Source organism: Eriocheir sinensis, chromosome 3 (genome assembly GCF_024679095.1).
Source record: "Eriocheir sinensis breed Jianghai 21 chromosome 3, ASM2467909v1, whole genome shotgun sequence".
Classification (NCBI taxonomy): Eukaryota; Metazoa; Arthropoda; class Malacostraca; order Decapoda; family Varunidae; genus Eriocheir; species Eriocheir sinensis.
Genome location: NC_066511.1, coordinates 27,471,403 through 27,492,790, shown reverse-complemented (window position 1 = coordinate 27,492,790; position 21,388 = coordinate 27,471,403). Strand labels below are relative to the sequence as shown.

Sequence of the window (21,388 nt, the reverse complement as noted above, 5' to 3'; positions counted from 1 at the left end):
ATTGAAACGAATGTCCAGATAGTCCAGGCGAGCCGTTTTTAGGCAAGTTGCGGGAATACGCAGCGCGTGGTCTCAGTGCTCATCTCCGTCTCACTGGCCCTTCAGCCTGTGGTGGTTATGAACCCATTACTCCGAAACGCAGGGCAAATGTGGCATCTGGGTTGCTTACTACCACAGTTTTACCAAATGGTTTTACCTTCCCCAGATTTCCCCGGATACCTATTTATCGACCAGCCCTATTAAGTGCAATAACATTAAACAGCCACCCAGACGTTCATTACCCCATTAGCGAGTATTAAGGAGGAGGAAGCGGCGGTCGAGTTGACTTTTGAGCTAATCAATCGTGTTGCAACCATTAATAACATTTAAAAGCTCTTTTTTGTCATTTTTTTATAATCGATTTATGCCAAGCGTGCACAAATTTTACGGACGTTGCTTAAAAACAAACTAACAAAAAGTGCATGGAATCGGTACGCAACTCATTTTTTTTATACTTTTCTTGTCTCTATTACTTAGGGAGCTTTTAGTATTACTGACGGAGAGAACAGCTCCTACATCGGCCGGACCCACCTCCATTCCCACGAAGCAGGCGTGAGTTTCGACTTTCGACAGGGAGAGGGGGAAGCTTGCGACACACACACGCACAAACAAGCACACACTATTCATCTTTTCCCTGCAAGCGTTCAGCACGTCAGTCTACGCACACTCACCCTACACCTCCCCTCCAACTTTATATTCATACACCTCCTCTCCAACTTTATATTCAGACTAAGAGTCGCGCGTGTAGCTAAATCTGGGTTGATGTGCCTCCACTATTAGTTAACATTCCTGTAATCCAAAGGCAGTAGCAGTGGCGCCATCTACTCCTAGCAGCCGTAATATCGAGGGGAGGGAACAAACGGAGGCCTCAACTTTCCCTGGAGGCAACGCGACCTCCGTGCACCGCGATTTCCGGCAGATCAGAGGACGTGACCCAAACCTCAGCGTCACGTAACAACAGGAGGCGTTTCTGGCTTACTACTGCCGCGCACTGTTATAGCTGCTGTTTTAATTTACTGTTGATGTTACTTATTAACCAGATCAATTCACTGTCGGGTGGATCAGTGTTGGTCATCGGACGGAGAATACCTACTTGTTCTGTGCGGGATATGTGAAGCAAAGCAGGGGATGAGGGAGAAGAAGAAGTAGAAGATGAAGATGATGATGAAAGTGCTGAAGAGTAGGAAGAAGAAATTATATAATGGCAATAATGACGACGATGTAGAAAACAGCAAAATACTGCTTTCAACAAGGACGAATAAATTTCTAAAGATAGCGGAAGGCACTTTTGTAACTTTTTGGTAGCCCCCTTGGATAAGTTTACGTCGTAGAGTTGCAAAACTATTTCAGAAAGACTACCTCAGAGTTTCCGAAGACAAGGAATGAAAGAGCGGAAATTCAGGCGGAGTTTTGCACCGGTAAGACTGACAGTATGAGGATGAGCGATTAGAAAGTCTTGTAAATTCCTTGAGCTCGACTGCGGGAAAGGAAGGGAGGGGAGCCGTGTAGTTAGCACATTCAGAGAAGCAGTATGCATGAAAACATCTGTGAGCGATGACAAGGGAAGCAACACTGCGGTAAAGTGCCTGCCTAAAGATACTTATTATACGGAGGGTGGCTGGGTTAATGAAGTCTTACTCTGCCGACTCTAATTTACCGTCTGGACTCATTCATATTTGGCAATCAAGTTCGTTAATCAACAGATATTATCATTATTAGTAACTATCATAACTATCATCACTGTTACAGCTTATCTCCAGCATACAAGCTAATGACTGAGTGACTTAATATCAAAACAGCCAACGATATGACAGCGGTATACCAATGCAAGAAAGAGACCCATCCATGCTGCCTCTTTTTCTACACTACACAAATAACTTTAATGTCGGAATCCACCCACTCATCAGCAGTTAAGCTTACACAACAGGTTAAGTTTTGACGTCTATCGCTAAGTCGCAGTGATCGAGTTACTTCACTGGGTAAGCAACTAGCTACCCTTGCTGCTGGTGTCCCGTGACTGCTTATCTCACGGTGAAGCAAGCGAGCTCATGAGATTTGCAAGGACACATTCTTCTTGTTTTGAGTTTTTTTTTTTTTTTTATGTAGTTTTAGCTCATCTGTACCTAATGTTACTTTTTGTATGTGCATGTCCCCCCACCCCCTTTTTTTGTGCATAACTTACTAAACATCCCCAACGAAATACCAAAAAACATTAATCCCCGCCATGTGATTAGGCTAGTAATGGCGCTATATATTTCATTTAACTATTTTAATAAAGTAACTGTGCATTAGTTTATTTTTATATTATTATTTTTATTATTATTGTTGTTGTTGTTGTTGTTGTCGTTGTTGTTGTTGTTGTTATGGGTAAATAAAACAATTACATATTATACATGCAATTAGGCTCCTAAATAAATAATGTTTATGAACAAAAGGATTATTTAAAGGCAGCCCGTGACTGTATCCGTGCTTGGAGGATGTTCACTAGGCTGTTTACTTTTTAATACAGGAACCTCACACATGTATGTTACCTTCGACCGCATATGTCGTAAACAAACTTTTTTAGGGTAGTATATACGTTTACTTCATATTATGGTATTAAGTAATTGTGTTGAAGGTTAACTAGTAACGAAATCGGGTAGCGGGTGACTTTTAAGAAAGACAATCCATTAATTTATATTTCAATTAACTTGTACAAAGAAAGAACTCTTCACTTAAATTGTGCCAACCGTACAAATCAATTTCACGTGACACAAAAATAGAAAGTGGCAAGCGTCCAAGGTTGGGGGACTTATAAAGAATATCTTGTGTAATATTTTATTGAGTGAGTGAATGTGTGTGTGTGTGTGTGTGTGCGGGGGGGGGGAGGGGGGGGGGGTAAGATCGTGTAGCCCTAGTGCGCCATCCAGGTAGTGTGCAGGTGGTCAGTCGGTCTCCTTGGGGCGGGATCGAAGTGCTTCCCGCCTACTCACGCCCACACCGCCACCGCTTAACACTAGCACACCCACCGCCCACATCACATGCCACCGCCCAGCTCTTGCATGTTACCGCCCATGGCACGCCCCTGACACCACCACCGCCAGCCAACCTGAGGACGCCCATGCCTCCGTATATCAGCACAAATACGACAAGGCTGGACGGATTACTTATTTTCTTTTATTCAGCTCTTTTTGTGGAGAGTATAATGCCTTTTTTTTAAAGTACTATTTTACGATAATTATATATGTTGTGTTTTGGTTCACAGGTTATCAGTCACCACATTTTGTTGCTACTGCTGCTGCTGCTACTACTACTACTACTACTACTACTCCTACTACTATTGCTACTACTACTAGTCTACCATAGTGCATGTCAAGTGCCGTCGGCGACAATGAGGAGCCATCTATCACAGTTACCAGTCATCCTAACTAAGTCTCACCATCTTCGGCAAATGTAATCTTAAAACTGCCCAAATATATTTTTTTCCTTTTGCTCTTCCCTGCAGTCAAGTGACCCTTTCCTCTAACCGCATGACCGCGATAAACTTCAGCTGACTCCTTTACGGGTCTCATAATCCCTCTATCGATTCCTGCTCTTCTTAATATATCCGTGTTTGTAACCCTGGCTGCCCAACACACACACACACACACACACACACACACACACACACACACACACACACACACACACACACACACACACCTAACATACTTGTCAACCTTTCTCTTCTCGTTATTCCTATGACTTATACCTTTTTGATACTTATATTCAAGCCTCCTCTCTTGTTTGACTCGTACAAATGATTTTCCAATCTTTGCTGATTTTCCTCAGAGTCCGCTAGCAAAACAATAATCTGCATTGCGATTTTTGTTATTATTTTTTTTTTATTACTCATCCTCCGCATCGCACCACTACAACTGCAGCACCAGGAACAGCACACGCTCCATATTTACCGTGTAGCAGCGACGGACCAAATTTGTGGCTGAACAAAAAAATAGATATACATAATCTGATCACAATGCTTTTGATATATATATGGAAATGTTTTGTGTGATTTTTGATTTTTTTTTTTTCTTAGCTTGGGAGGACCATTAAAAATGATGTCCCCCCTGCTACGGTTAAATATCAACATCACAAATAGCTGAGCCGTGTTGTGTAGCACAACACAAAAGCCTTCTTCGCCACCAATGTTGTGTATGTTGTTTTTGTGTTTTTTGGGCGGTATTACAGGACACTTTTGCTTTTCATCATCTTTCTAAAGGTAAAAAAGTCTAATGATAATGTGTTTCTTCATTTTCATGGTACAGAAGAGAAACTATCACCAGGGTCATAAAATTACTCCTGGAAATGCCCACAACTCCCACGAAAGCCTTGTCAAATAGGTGTTCTTGGGCGACGAATTGTCTTATAATACGACCCTTTATGTTACGTAGGTGTTTAAACGAAAAAAGAAAAAAAAAAAAATCACCAAACATTTACCTACCTTGATTAATTGGCATAGCATATTGAACACTTCATTATCTGGATTTTGATTAACTTTAATTACTCGCGTGCACCAAACCACTCTCTCCTTCACTTTCTTCAGCCACTCCAGAAGGAACAGGTTCGAAGTCACGTCCTACGCTCACCTTTAATTAGCCACAGAGCCACACCCACGTGATCCGGTGCACCCTGTAACCTGCTGACCTGCCCCGGCTGATCCCACTGACCTGCTCTTTGTCTGTCTAATTATGTTTCTGTCGGTCTTTCTATATTTGTCTCTCCGTCTGTCAGTTTTGTTTTAGTATGAGCCTTTGTCTGCTAATATTTTTGTCTCTCTCTCTCTCTCTCTCTCTCTCTCTCTCTCTCTCTCTCACACACACACACACACGAACTTTAATAGATGTACTGTATATATTGCCAAACACCGTGAACGTACTACATAGTGAATAAAGGTATTTCCCTCGCTTTGAAAAATACAATGAAATGCTCGTAGTTTATTATTGGGGCATCAGTCAATGAGCGGTGAGTCAGGCCGTGCAGCATGTGGAGGGGTCATGACAGATGGCCGGGGCGCACAAGGGGGCGAGGAGTGTATTACTTGCCAACAGTCCGTCAATGGGGGGCGAGGCAGGGGACGGGGAAGACTTTGGGACACTCTTTTATACCTAATTGAATGGTGGCATGGCTTCAAGCAGGTTCTTCGTTTTAATAACAACAACGATAATAATGATAATAATAATAATAATAATAATAATAATAATAATAATAATAATAATAATAATAATAGACTAATAGTAATAATAATAAAATTCTTGGGATTATTATTATTATTACTATTATTATCATCATCATCATTATCGAAGTAGCATGATTGAGTGTGCTGAGAGGGAGTGCCAGAACAGGGAGAGATGTAGACACTTCTGCCGCGGCCACCCCCTGGAGGGAAGTTTCAGCAAGGGAGTAGGGCGAGGAGGTATAGATAGATAGAATATGATTTATATGCTGTGAGTGCGGATACGAGTTACCTGGGCACATCCCAAGATCAGGAAGGGAATTCAAGAAAATTATATTGACAAAAATCATTCTGGTGTCAGGAAGGGAATTCAAGAACTCATATTGACAAAAGGCACTCCACGACGCAGCTTGTTGTCTCGGTCTGTTTCCCTGCTTCACTTTCATATTTCTTCGTGCTCATCCTGCCTGAAGAACACACAATGGTTCTCTTGCTCTACATTCAACGACATAATGTTTATTTTACGCTTAACAAATATATAGCAGGAAAAGGAAAAATTACTACACATGCTCATGAAGTGCTCGCCAAAATATAGCACTCCCCACGACGCGTCTCCTTCCTCGTCCTCGCCCACTGCCTCACATTATACGGGCGTCCGAAGGCACCATTAGGGAAACCCATGTCGTGTGACCTTGAGGACGAGCAAGCGTGCACCTGGCAGCAGGAAGCGAGCAGAGGGTAAGGTGGGCCTGCGGTTTGAAACTATAATCAGCACGGATCAAAACAAAAACAAAAATTGACAGTGTATCAGGCACTCACGCGAGGCCAGGAAATGTATTGTTTGGAGCCTGACAACAGTGGTTACCTCAGGCCGCCTTTGCTCCCCCTCACAAGGACGCCTTCACACCTGCCTTCATCTGCTCGGAATCTGAGACTATGCTTCATGTAGTGACTTGGTGCTAAGTTTAAGCACTTTTAAATTACTGCTTCAAGAATACTCAGTTTGCATGATTTTTCTTTTTTTCATAATTAGAATATACATGAATAAACATATCCCTCATTTTATCGCAGTCAGGCCGCTGTTCCCGGGGCGTCCCTTCCATCTGGGAAGGGTCACCGACTCCCACTACCAATTTCAGGGTTGTGTGTGTAGGCGGCCATGGACGGGAGCCAAGACGAGCAAGTCCTCCCAGACTCCCTGCATTGGGCGGCACACCACAACCTTCACTGCTAGAGCAGCTCTACCAGTCCCAAGATCAGCCGTGTTTTTAGACCCACGTCACAACCGGTTGAAGTAGCTGACACTGTTGTATATTTAGAATGAAATTAATTTAGCCAACCAATGAAAGCAGGCGACAGCTCTTCGTCGTGCTCGGCTCGGCTGGATTTCAATGGATGAAAGCTTACTAGAACGGAGTGTGAAGCGCCATTACCTGTTTCTGTCAAAAGCTTCCCTTGAATAAAATCACTGACGATTCTTGACTCTGAAAAGGCTGCTCAACATGACCGTCCATTCTCCCTATGACACGACGGAGCTTGGGCGGCTTAACACTACCCAGAAGAAAGTGTAGAAAGGGAAGAAAGGTGTGTGTGGGGGGGCGGGGGGCAGCACCATCATCTGGGTCTAGATTGTGCACAACTTTCTGTCTGGGTATGTGGCTGTGCGAACCTCCTCTCACTTCGACTCTCGCTTTCACTTCCGCTCATAGCTACGTAGTACGATGCTGCCCCGACCTGACGAACGAATGACCGCTTCCACTAAAACAAGGGCTGCATGGATGGCCGGCGACCCTTCCGCTAAAGGAGGAAGAGAGTGGTGTTTCAACCGGTGCCCGCGAGGGATGCCGCGACGCCCCACAACTTTCTCTTGACCAGCCATCCAGGTGAGAGTGAGGGGCGCACGGGCGGGCCACGCTCTCCGCCTTCAAGTGAAACAGCCCGCCCGGAGACCTGCTCAGCTCCTTTTGATGGCTACCTATCTATAAAGCCTTCGAAGCAGCATGAAAGAGTGAAGTGTGTGTGTGTGTGTGTGTGTGTGTGTGTGTGTGTGTGTGTGTGCGGGGGGGGGGATACATTGACCAATCCTGTGTCTCTTTGCTGCCTCTCGTTAATTCATTGTCGTAATATTAAATAAACTGAAGAAAGTATAAATAAAAACTGAGAGAGAGAGAGAGAGAGAGAGAGAGAGAGAGAGAGAGAGAGAGAGAGAGAGAGAATGTGTGTGTGTGTGTGTGTGTGTGTGTGTGTGTGTGTGTGTGTGTGTGTGTGTGTGTGTGTGTGATTTATGAGATAGATTCGGTTTTACTTTCTAGCAGCACGTGTCCAGTTGGGATGGGAGCGGGGGTAGGGGGCTCGAGCTCTTTCTTCCCTTTCACAGTCTAAGCTTTAAGGTGTCGTGGGTGCTCCACACTCGAAAGTAAAACATCATTAAAAAGAAATAGACCACCCATCTACATTTATTTATTTATTTATTGATAGTATTTACACACTGAAGATTTAGATGATTTATCCATTCATTATTTACTATATAATCTATTTAGTCATTCACTCATTTATTTATGTTTATTAATTAATTCATTCAAACACTCATCCATCTTATTTTGTGTATATATATATTTATTAACATCCAAAATATTTAACAATCTCACTTCTGTTGGAAAGATCTGGATACTTCCAGGAATCTTTACCCAATTTTCTCTTTCAATGTGTTGGTTAGGAATTTGTACGTACTCGAACGATGAATTTTATTTAACTGTTCAGTCCTATTAAATAATTTTCCCTGCCAGCCTTTCTGCATTACTCTCTTGTTTACACTTTGCACTGTCTTAACTTGCTCTTTAAAGTGTTTCGGTTAGAATTTTGCGCAAACTGGAGAGTCTCAGCATCATTCACTTATAACACCATCGTCTGGCAGTTCCGCCGAGCGCCGCACAGAGGTGAATGGAGAAAGTTTGCGAGAGGCTTCGTTCTGCAGAGGCCGACGCATATTGACTATTAATGATGAAAGCGACGAGAATGATGACTATAATGATGATGACTGAGACGGCCAGAATCTAATATCAGTCTACCCTGGCAACAGCTACTTACATAACTGGTTTTGACTTTGTTTGCTTTTCTGGGGGAGAGGAAGGAGAGTGCTACGAAAACTTCTACTTTCTGTGTGAAGGGGTGACGAGGTAGCATCGTCGTATAGAGTATTGTTTCTATGTATCTATACTAACAATTCTCATACTAAAACGTGTGCTACTTCGAAGAAAGGAAAAAAAAAAGATTCTCTAGTGTATGGAAGGAGAAAATGAAGCTATTTACAGCATACATCACCCATATATATAGGTTTCATATACATACTCACCCCTCCATGAAACCCCTCAATACAGTATACCCTTTTGGTCATGAGTAAGGGACATATTAACCTTGGACGCACAAACAAACAAACAAATAAACACACACAAACTAACACACAAACACAATACCCCCAACCCACCACACACACCAAACCTCTCCCCATTCATTCTCTCACAATAACGCCACGGACAAAATGAATCACGCGAGGCTTTCCTTTTTCCTTCCTGTGTACGACGTAACATCCCATCATCACCACACTCATCATCATCATCATCGCTGGTTCCACCCTTCACATCAACTACTTCCAAAGGCCTAAGAGATCAATCGGGTCCTCATGCGTGCTTTTTTCAGGTTCATGGCACGGAAGAACGGCCAGACTACCACCACGGTCACTAAACTACCCCCTGGAAATACCCTGAAGTCCCACGAAAGCCTTGTTAAATGTGTGTAGCCTACTAGGGCGCCGAATGGTTGGAGAACAGGGCACACCAGAGAGGCAGAGCGGCGGGCGGCTTCCCTAACTTTCTCCTCTCGCTCATAGTGGAAGCGCGGAAACAGAAAATAAGCCCCAGCCAGCACATTTTCCAAACAAAAGGCCGGGGAAAGGATGCAGCCACGACCGTTATTACCGAAAGCCGGGTGGTGGAGACATGGAGGAGGTCTATAATACGGGGGTCTGGTGGTGGTGGTAATGGTAGTGGTGGTGTGGAGGAGTGTAGCATGAGACTATAGTAGGACTCATGGTGGAAGTATATAATGAGGGAGGGCGTAATGGTAGTGTTAATGACGGTATTGGTGCATAAACGCGTGTACGGGATGGGACTGGTTGGAGGAGTCGGGTGGCAGCAGTCATGAGGAAGTAATAATAATATCGAGTGTTTGGTGATGGTATAATGGTGGTGTTGGTAGTGACGATGGGGTGGAATGATTAGCAAGAATATGGCGAATACACGAGCTTGCAAACATTCTAATAAGTGACTTCTTCTACTCGAAATAGAAAAGGGCGAAAAAGGGTAAGTTCAAATACACCCTGACTTCTCTATTATTCATGAACTTTTACACAAGAATGGAGTTGAAAGATACATTAACGTTTATAAGTGACTTCTACTCGAAATAGGAAAGGGCGAAAAGGGCAAGTTCAAATACACCCTGACTTCCTTTCTATTATTCATGAACTTTTATACGAGAATGGAGTTGAAAGATACATTAACGTTTATAAGTGACTTCTACTCGAAATAGGAAAGGGTGAAAAGGGTAAGTTCAAATACACCCTGACTTCTCTATTATTCATAAACTTTTACACGAGAATGGAGTTGAAAGATACATTAACGTTTATAAGTGACTTCTACTCGAAATAGGAAAGGGTGAAAAGGGCAAGTTCAAATACACCCTGACTTCCTTTCTATTATTCATGAACTTTTATACGAGAATGGAGTTGAAAGATACATTAACGTTTATAAGTGACTTCTACTTGAAATAGAAAAGGGTGAAAAAGGGAAGTTCAAATACACCCTGACTTCCTTTCTATTATTCATCAACTTTTACACGAGAATGAAGTTGAAAGATACATTAACGCCTCTAAACTTTCCCTTCCTTTTCCCCGACGAACGCAGTTGGAATACGCATTTACTCAGTTTTCTCCTTAATTTTCCTCTTCTTTTACCTTTCATTCCATCCCATTAGTTTATAGTTTTGTTCAATTTACGACCAACTCCTCCTCCTCCTCATCATCATCATCATCCCAATCACTTCTTTCCTTTGTCGCGGAAATCAATAATCCTCTTTCAGTGTGGAGATACCTTAACAATACTCCAAACTTTCTCTACTTTTTCCCGGTGAATGTAACTGGAAAACGCATTCACTCTTCCTCTTATTTTTTCTATTCTTTTACCTCTCACCTCATCCGTTAGTTTGCTCAGTTTTATGCAATTCACGCTTAACTCCTCCTCCTCCTCCTCCTCCTTCTCCTTATCTTCCTCTTCCTCCACATTATCATTGTCACCATCATCTCAAGCACTTCTCCCTAATCTTTCTATCATTTTATCCCTCACTCCATCCCGTTAGCGTTAGTTTGCTCAGTTTTATGCAATTCACGCTGAACTCCTCCTCCTCCTCCTCCTCCTTATCTTCTTCCTCCTCCACATTATCATTGTCACCATCATCTAAATCACTTCTTAATCTTTCTATCATTTTTTCCCTCACTCCATCCCGAGAGCGTTAGTTTGTTCACTTCACACCCAGTTCCTCCTCCTCCTCCTACTCATCCTCTTCCTACTCATCATCATCACCATCACATTTTTATTTAATCGCTGGAGTCAACAATCCTCTCAGTTAAAGAGGAATATAATTGGTAACGAGGTAGCGGTGACGTCGGCGCTCTCATCGGCCAATTATTGAAATGTCAAAGTGTGAGCTCCGAGCACTAGTTGTTGTTATCACGGCCTTGGCATGAATCTGGTCCTAAGATGGTGTTGTGGTCACTTCCACTTATTGCATTTACTCTGGCTCCTTGTTTCCCTTGATTAAGCGGCGGGAAAGTTCACACGCTACTGAATCCAATACTTTCTACACCCAAGCAGAGATAACATATACTGGTCGAACAGATTAGTAAAAAAAGAACAAAAGAATAAAAAAGTTGATAGCCAATGTAAGGGCGTAAGAAAGACTGACAAGCATCTAGTAATATCCACACATAACCAGAAATAACATACTGGTTGAATAGATGTTAGCAAAAAAATGAAGAGGAATAAATAGTTGATAAGAAAAGTATATGTGAATAGAAGCCTTACATAACGATGAATTAAGTTATGTATATATATAAAGAAAGACAAGTCGAGTACTCATTTGGTCAAGATTCGTTTCCACTGTACAGACAACGCATCTTGCCTCACACACCTGGGATATAATGGCAACAAACTGCAGCAAAAACTAAAGGACGAGGCATATATACAGTCCATGTTTGGGGTACTGAATTTTATACATTGCCTAATATGTACTCTCTCTCTCTCTCTCTCTCTCTCTCTCTCTCTCTCTCTCTAGTGGTAAATACAGTTCGTTTACAGTTTTATCAGTAAAGATTTCTAAACATTTGTAAGAGAGAGAGAGAGAGAGAGAGAGAGAGAGAGAGAGAGAGAGAGAGAGAGAGAGAGAGAGAGAGAGAGAGAGAGAGAGAGAAATCAGGACGGAAGGAGCATGACGCATTTATACAGGACACACTGACCCACCTCTCGTGCATGATGGCCGCCAGCTCCTTGCAGAACTCGCCGCCTGACTTGATGTAGCGCCGCAGCTCGTCGAAGCCATTGTTACCCTGCGGGAGAGGAAGAAGGGAAGTGTTACAATAAGGGACAACCAGACAAGCGAGGATCAGGCGTGGGGTGGGCGAGGATGGGTCACCATTACCATATTATCGTACTCAAAGTCTCAAACCATCGTATTTACCAGTTTCTGACCCTTACTATTGCCACAAAACACTAGTAATTAACCAGTTTAACGGTAACTATGCATAAAGCCAGTTATTGGGGTGAAGAAGACAGCTTTTGGGTAGGAAATCGGTAAGCATACGAGGCTGAGTACGACAACCTGGCAACGTTGGGATGGGTAGGAGGTGATGAGCAGCGTTGCCAAGTTATCGTACTCATCTCATTTCATTTTCGTAGTTGTTGACCGATAACGATAACAACAAAGAACGGAAAACATCAATATTCAACAGTTTTAGCACTAACTTTGATTTCCCCACGTTACTTGTGTAGGTACGAGAGTTTGAGGCATAAAGATGATAGATACGATATGTGGTTAATACGATAATTTGGCAACGCTGGTGATGAGGCAGTAGCAACGACCTCAGAGTCCTTGGCCAGAAGCGTGAGGTAAAATATATAGGAGAAAGAGACGTAGGGTTCATATCTCTAAGTAAATAAGGGGAGAAAATGACCAAAGTTGCCAGATTGTCTTAACGCAGCCTCTTATATTTAGCGACTTCCGATTCAAAAAATGTCTCGTGGACCCCAATAAGGAGATTCACTTATAAATATCGTTATAATAGTTAATTCCTGATGTTTCTTGGCGATAATTAGGCGTCAGAAACCGGTAAATACTATGCTCTAAGTACGATAATTTGGCAACGGTGGAGAAAACTGAATATGTTGAAACTAGTAAAAGTTGGAAGGGGTAAAAGTTAGGCAATGGAGCTAGAGGTCATATTTCCAATTCATGAAGAGGGGAAATGGACCTGTGAAAGCTGGTAAAAGTTCAAGTATACACCAATCAAATATCATTCACATTAAGATTGCGTAATAAATCAGTCCTCGGAGATAAAACGTCAAAGATCACCGGGACACAGCTCTGTAACGAACACAATAGAATCACATATACCACCAGAGAAGAGCCAGACATAATTACAACCGTTACGTAAGGAAAGAGCATAAATAAATAAATAAAAAAAACACACCAGGAAGGAGATGCTTAACAATCCCGTTTGGAAAAGAAAGAAAACTCCAGTTGATCATTTTCACTCTATATAGGAGAAAAAAGGGGAAAAAGAGCATTGTAGTGAAAGGGAGAAGCTGCAGTGCCAAAGGGAAGAAGACCACCACTGCGGTCTACACAGGTGGAGATGACTGCGCGCGTACAGTGAAATCTCAGTCCACCGTTGCCAGACTATCGTACTCAGAGCATCGTATTTACCAGCTTCTGACCCATAATAATTGCCAAGAAACAACAATAATTAACCATTTTATCAATAACTGTATATGAAGCCAGTTCTTGGGGTGGAGGAGACAGTTTTAAAGTCGGAAATCGTCAATCATAAGAGGATGAGTACGACAGTCTGGCAACGGTAGGTGAGGGCTAGGGCTGGTTGGCTAACGTGGTAAAGCTGCAGACTCACCCCACCTCCGCCCCGGGCCTGTCACCTTACCTCACTCCGCCCTTGATCTTCTAAAGTTACACGCAAAAAACGCTCACCTGTAAGATCTGCCATTACATCTGCCCTAAATAATGGTTACGTCGCGGGGAAGTCATCAGATAAGCGCCAATTAACCGTCCATTACGTAGTTGCGCTAAAGAGGTTTCGGTCACTGGATGAACGATTGGAGAAAATGAGCGAACATTACAGAAAATGGACGTTGCTATTTGTAAATGCGTATGTTTTAGGGAGTCTTCATATTACTTCATGTTGTGGGAGTACACTTTATTTATTTTTTACTGTGCGTAGCTCGGGATGGTCTGTGTTGACGGCTAGGTATAGTGATGGAGATAAAGGAGAGCATCAAGGAACGTAACAGCTAAAGAAATTAAGTTAGACTAAACATGAGTACTCAGAGCGAACGAGTGGGTGAGGAGCAACGAGATACTTCCTCATTTAACAAAGGGCATGGCGGTGAATTAAAAAGGTCTCTATGCAGCAAGACTCTCTCTCAGTCTGTCTGTCTGTCTGTCTGCTGCCCTCACTGACTCACATCATTAGACACTCGAATTTGCATGGCACGGCTAGCATATTGTTGTGCTTCCTGCTGCATTTATTGTGTTGTGTAATAATAATAATAATAATAATAATAATAATAATAATAATAATAATAATAATAATAACAATAAGAAGAAGAAGAAGAAGAAGAAGAAGAAAAAAACAGGAAGAGGAAGAAGAAAGCAGCAGAAAAATAATAATAATAATAAGAAGAAGAAAACCAGAGGAATAAGAAGAAAGAAGCAGAAGAAGAAGTAAAGATAAAAAAAAGATGTAGATAGAGAGATAGAAAGAATGAGGAACAAGAACAAGAAGAAACAGAAAAAGAAAAAGAGGATAAAGAGGAGGGATTTCCTTCTCTCCGCCGGGGCAGCTAATGGGATGCCGTTATGAGGAAACACGGGAAGCCATGCATCGGGCGGCCACTCGCTAGCTTCCACCAAAACAACGCCTCGCCCAAGGTCACCTACAACAATAACAGTTACCTGCAACTCCATCCTGTGCACAAGGCCTAATGAACTACCTAACGCCTGCATGACACACCTCCCTTCCACGCTCTGAACCAAGATTACCGTACTGATTATTATTATTATTTTTTTTTAGTGGTGAAGGACAGCGGGAGCCTGGAGGCAACACTGCTTCTATTTTTAGTACTGCCAAGACAAATAAGTCGTGAAGTTATGCTTAAAATAAATCTTGGTCCCTAGAGAAAGGTTTGAAGAACACTACGTTACCGGGTCAGTGGGATCAAGAGGTCAGAGGGATCAAACAGGCTTAATTTCCCGTCGGCGCCAGAACGGCCCAGCGAGGCGGAGAGGAACGTCTTCGCTGTGTGACTGTCAAGGAAGACGATCCACTGCACACGTATCAAGACAAAGAATAATTAATTGAATCTGGCTAACTGAAAAGTGACAGTAAGGTTTTGAAGGGATGATCTTTCTTTTCTACTCAACAAAAAGGTCGATTCAGTGTATACAGGACAGAGAATAATGTCTGATCTGGCTTGCTGGGTTCTTAATACACCTTAGCATATAATAGAAAAAAAATCGTTCCTTGCAAGATAGATCCACGAACCCGTCCGCTGCGATTGGCACGGATTCGGCTTTCACTGGTAGCCTGGTAACATAAAGTCTCAGGTCTTTCTTTGCCTCTGTGGTGGATAGTGGACTGTTTCCCATGTGGTACTGGTATGCTGAATATCCTCTCCCAAGGAACAGGACTTTACATTCTTCCTCACTGAATTGTAGCAGCCACTTTTTGTTCCATTCCTGAAGCTTGGTGATGTCTTCTTGTGGGAAATCCGCGGTCAAGGGGCTAATAGCTACATGCTCATAGACAAAAAATAAGGTTCAGTCTAGCGTGCTGACTGCTTCCTCAATACGACTACGAAACAACTGACGATAAGAACAAAAAGACCGGGAATTTTCATGATATCACGGTGTGTTTTGAAGGGAATCAAGTTTTCACCCTTTTTCTGTGGGTTGCATGGATGGTTGCGTACAGGAACTATTAAAAGAGGCGGAATAGAGAGTCCAACAGTTAGATTAAGGGAGGAGAGGGACAAAGAGAGAGGGGGAAGCAATAGGGAAGGGGGAATACATGCTACACACAGAACTATACGCAAGAAGAGGAAGAGAAGGACGAAACTGAGGATGAGGAGGAAGAGAAGAGGAAGAGACAGAGGAGAAAGAGAGGGACGGGAAAAAATGGAGTGGGGTGGTTGAGTATGCACGCACTACGCAGTACACGTTAAGGTACACATAGAGGACAGAGAAGGAGGGGAAGAGGAGGAGGAGGAGGAGGAGGAGGAGGGGGAGGCAGGGCTGGTGTCAAGGTAGGGCGCAGGCGTGTCCCGTGAGGCCATGAGGTTGGGACGCCGCTAATAGAGAGAGAGAGAGAGAGAGAGAGAGAGAGAGAGAGAGAGAGAGAGAGAGAGAGAGAGAGAGAGAGAGAGAGAGGGAGGGAAGGAAGGAAGAAAGAGAAGAGAAGAGAAAAGAAAAGAGAGAGAGAGAGAGAGAGAGAGAGAGAGAGAGAGAGAGAGAGAGAGAGAGAGAGAGAGAGAGAGAGAGAGAGAGAGAGAGAGAGAGAATGGAACTTCCTGCACAGCCTCTCTTAACCATTCCCTAATCAAAACACAAAATTCCGTCCCATTACAACTTTTCCCTCCTTCCTTTTGGACCACTAAACAGTAACAAAACATAAACGGCTTCAGTATAATGTTGTAAAGCGTAAGAATCACCAAGGACAAGGATGCGTGATAGGCACTCAATTACTTTAACCAGCATTACGTATCCAGTTCAAGCGCATCCTGGATAACACGTGACAATGCTATTCTGAGGTAGGTTATATCACGGAGATCCTCAGTGTTGGGTAGTCTTGTAGAGAGTCAGGGGATATGATGTGGATTTCGGTGTAGTAGTAACATAGTAGCAGTAGTAGTAGTAGTAGTAGTAGCATAAACACACACACACACACACACACACACACACACACACACACACACACACACACACACACACACACAACCTTTGAATCCACCTTTCCACGGCACGACTTGTTAAGCGCTCCAGTGAAAGTAACATTACCTTTCCATACTCACTCTTCCTCTCTCCCTCCCCCCATTCTTCCTCTCTCCCTCCCTCCTCCTTCCTCTCTCCCTCCCACACCTCCAATAAGCTCCCTTCTCTTCCTTCCTCCTTGCAACCGGCTCACACCTCCTTTCCCTTTCCCTTTCCAGACGAAGATAATGATGATGACGGTGAAGAAGACAAAGAAAAGAAAAAAATAGGCCTTGCTAATTATGCGAGAGCTTCCAACGGCGTTATAATGATGGGAAGCGGTCTTTTCACACACACACACACACACACACACACACACACACACACACACACACACGGCTGAGAGACCACAAAGAACCCAAGAAATGAAATGGTAGCGGAAAAACTTGTTCCTCCCCAAACGATCCAAGAAAGCTATGGGGGTTGATCACTTTCCCCCACTGCTGCACCCCCTCTCTACCCCTCCCCATTTTCCACTTTCCATCCACTCTCAACTCCCATGTCCGAGACCGACGATAGGGCAACCTGTTTTTGTCTTAGGCGAACTAATCTACAGGTTCTGAGGGCAAGGCACGAACTGGCTATTTACTAAACTGACTGGTTGGCTGGCTGGCTGGAAGGTCTACGTAGGAGGCGGTGAAGGGAGAAGAGATGGGGGAGATAAAGGGAAAGGATGCGGTAGAGGAAGGAGGGAGAGCAATAAAATGGAGAGAAGAGTAGAGGGAAGGGAATGGGAGAGAAAAAAGAGCAGGGGAAAGGGAAAAAGAGGAGAGAGGAAGGGAGGGAGAGGAGAGAAGAGGGAGTCGTGAGGTGGGTAAGGAAGAACAGAACTTGGAGGAAAGGAAAATTTAGAAGGAGAGAGAGAGAGAGAGAGAGAGAGAGAGAGAGAGAGAGAGAGAGAGAGAGAGAGAGAGAGAGAGAGAGAGAGAGAGAGAGAGGATGGAACAGACAGAAAGGGAGGGAAAGAGAGTAAATGAAAGCATAGGATCGAAGCGAATTGAAGGAAGGGAAGGAACAGAGGAGGGATGGTAGAAAGGAGTAAAGAGAAGATGAAATTGAAAGGGAAGGAAGGGAAGAGGAGAGGGAGGAGAGGAAGGGCAACAGAGGGTAGAGAAAGTGTAGCTACAAGTCTAATTACACCCACACGAACGAGGCATGCAGGGAGCTAACGGGAGAGTGGCGGGGAACAGCTAGTTACACTTTTAACTCTAGGGTATGGTGAGCCTCGTCATTACTGCGTCTCTCTCTCTCTCTCCCCCTCTCTCTCTCTAGCTGCGACGCACTCTACGGTGTTTTCTTTTCGTGTCTATCCTATTGTCTTTTGCTTTTATTAATCGACCGATGGAACGATGATGCGTAGTATATTAAGGCAAGTGTATGGATGAATTGGGTTAGAAGAGAGGGCGGCATGGAGTTCCAGAGTATGTAAGTATGTATGTATGTATGTTTGTTTGCGATGCGATGCTAAGATAATCACACACATCAAAGTAGGCTATACACATAACACGGTGCCCTAGAAACAGCACACACACACACACACACATACACACACACACACCCGTACTGTCACTATATATTAACTTTGATAATGGACATTACTCCCCTAATATTCTAATAAACATAAAAAGAGAACTCAGTCATTTGAATAAACTATGATAATTATACGGTAGAAGTAAGAGTTTCATAAAGGATTCAAAACATTTATGAATAGAAAACTTACTTACATAAAAAGCTCTGATTATGTAAAGTACTCAATACCTATGTGACGAAAACTTAATTATACGCTATCACATCTAAATAATTATCAGAGGCAATTAGTGAGTGTTGAGAGAAAATCGAGTCGTGCTGATCTTTTGTTTCAGATGCCGCTGTGTTGTCGTGAAGGAGGCGAGATGAAGGCCGCGGCAAGGACGAATAGGTGTTCAGCCTCTCACGCGCATCCACGCCAATGATGACCACGGCACGCCCCTCTATGTATATCGCCCCACCCCGCGCCCCATCCCACGAAGCCACACCCCTCTACCGTCCATTCCAGCCACACCTGTCCCACATGCTGACCAGATTCTTGTAGTTGTAGTAGTAGTAGTAGTAGTAGTAGTAGTTTGTAATAAGTGAGACTCGTGGCATTTTTGTTTTGATATGGAATTTTCCTTATTTTTTTTACTTAGCTGCACATAAAAGAATTGAATACGTATGGTGCATAGCGATTATCTATCTATTATCTCTCTCTCTCTCTCTCACACACACACACACACACGCACACACTGAGACGGATGAACGCGGCCTGAAGAGAGCCTTGCAAGGTCAGCCACAAATCCAGTCAAGGCTGTCAGGGATGCTGCTACACCTGCCCACACAAAGTTCACTCTTGTTATACTCTCCCTCGCTCTCCCTCGTCTACGTCCATGCCAGTATACCGCCCGTTTAGGCCATACTCCCCCTGTTTTAGTATATCCTCATGACACAATCTCTGTCTGTCTGAATACTCACCCTCTTGCTTTATCAATTCTCTCCCTTCGTGGATTAGTTTTCCCTAGTTTCCTTTCTTGTTCGTTTTTTTTTGTTTTTTTTTACGTCTACGCCTATTGCGCCGGTAGACTTGCTTGAGGGGCCTGGGTGGTAGTCGCCCCCAGCCCGTCATGGCGCAGGCAAGTGTTTATAGTGGCGCCATCTTCTCTTGATCTTCTCTTTCCGTATAGATCCGTTTCTGTTACAACTCGGTATATTCTCAAACGGTTTCGCCTTTCACTGTCTCGCATCAGCTAAACCAAATCCCGAAAAGGGAGATTAATCGCCTTCTCGTGAGCGTCTTTTTTTCACATTTATGGAACAGATGCTCAGTCATACTACCACCCAATACCCACAACTCCTATGAAAGCTTGGTCAAATGTGTGTGATTGTCCGCCCGCCTTCTCGTGAGCGTCTTTTTTTCACATTTATGGTACAGGATGTTCAGTCATACTACCACCCATGGAAATGCCCACAACTCCTATCATGGTCAAATGTGTGTGGTTGTCCGCCCAAACGTTTATGGATACTGTCCATACTAACGTTGCTAGATAGTCGTACTCAGCCTCTTATATTTACAAACTTCCGACCCCAAAACTGTCTTCGCCCCAATAACTAGATTAATTTATATCTATCGTTAAAATAGTTAATTCCTGGCGTTTCTTGGCAATAGTTAGGCGTCAAAAACCGGTAATTTATATATATCGTTAAAATAGTTAATTCCTGGCGTTTCTTGGCAATAGTTAGGCGTCAAAAACCGGTAATTTATATCTATCGTTAAAATAGCTAATTCCTGGTGTTTCTTGGCAATAGTTTGGCGTCAAAAACCGGTAATTTATATCTATCGTTAAAATAGCTAATTCCTGGTGTTTCTTGGCAATAGTTAGGTGTCAAAACCCGGTAAATACTATGCTCTGAGTACGATAACTTGGCAACGGTGGCCCATACTCTTCTCTTCGCGTCTGTGCCTGAACGCCATGCACCCGTTTGTTTGATTTTCGACCTCTATGCCAGTATGCCACCCGCTTTTATCACGCCCTCTCGTCTGTCTGTTTACTTGCCAACTACAGTATCAATTCCTTCCCTTCCTGCATTATTCTTCCTTTCCTGCTTGCTTCATTCTTTCCCTCCTCTGTTCCTTCCCCCCATCTGTCTTTTAATGCCTCCGTGATGTCATATGAAGGTCTATCATAAGCACCTTTTTAGCGTACCCTCAGGTGAGAATTCTCGCGCACACACAAAAAAAGAAAGGAGTTGTATATTTTTTCCGTCTATACCTACATGTAGACTCCTTTCATTCTCGCTCTAGCGGCTTGTTCTAAGGTTTGACGAGAAGATTCCTTATACAAGAGTCTACATCGAATCCATGCTAGCCTAACACGGGTACACTAAAGCATTGAAAGCAGAGAGAAAAAGATAATACCTGTCTTCCTTCTGTACTCTATAAAAGCGACAACTAGCTCCCCGCATCTCTTCGCACTTAAGAAAACTAAACAGCAACTTACAGCGCACACACACACACACACACACACACACACATACACTACAGCAGCTGCCAGGAGTAATTGTTGTGGTAAATAAAACGGGACCGTCGCTTCCCTACATGGCCTGGGCGGACCATCTCGTCTCGTCCCGCCCACGCCGCCACGATACAAGTTAAAATGAAAGTTGTTTGGGAATATTCTGAGTGTTCTTAAACCTTCAATGCGCTCATTAACGATAGAAATGAGCTGCGTTTCCCATGAAGGGGCGGGAAGTGAGTTTTTGTTTTAGTCCTTGGTGTCTCCTTTGTCGCAAGGGAAGTAAAGGTCGTTTATTGAAGTGTGCCGTTTCGTGCGTGTTGGTAAATGGCATGTGGCGATACGCTCCGGTTATGCAAAGGGAATTAAAGGGTTGAGGTTGAGGGGAGCACGAGTCATAAACCTTCCCCCAGCAGGCCACGTTATTTACATTTCAAACAGGCGTCTCAAGGGCTCGGCTGACACTAATTCCGTGCGGTGAAAGTCACTTGCGGCTGATAGCGACTCTTGTTTTACGAGGGCAAAAAAATTTTTTTTTTTTAAATCAAAGATAAATATACTGCACACTGCACAATGAACTCTGCGAACCAATGACACAATGGAAACAGCCTTCAGTCTTGAAAATACATCAGTCTTTCCTTAATTACTAAGTTGTTTTGTCAAGAAGGAAAAAAATACGAATACACAGACAGAAGCAAAGTCAAATATGTATATTTGTAAAAAAATATAAATGGAAAAATAATAATATATAATGAAAGAC

General features: G+C 43.3%; 1 protein-coding gene across 3 annotated transcripts in view; it reads right to left on the bottom strand.

The window, feature by feature from the left end:
* The window catches only part of LOC127007409 (uncharacterized), a 90,610-nt gene that overhangs the window by 11,866 nt on the left and 57,356 nt on the right, over window positions 1–21,388 (bottom strand). For all 3 annotated transcript variants that reach the window (XM_050878405.1, XM_050878387.1, XM_050878395.1), the window contains exon 2: window positions 11,803–11,888. In XM_050878405.1, coding sequence (XP_050734362.1) covers window positions 11,803–11,888 — 86 coding nt within the window. The remainder of the gene's footprint in view (window positions 1–11,802; window positions 11,889–21,388) is intronic.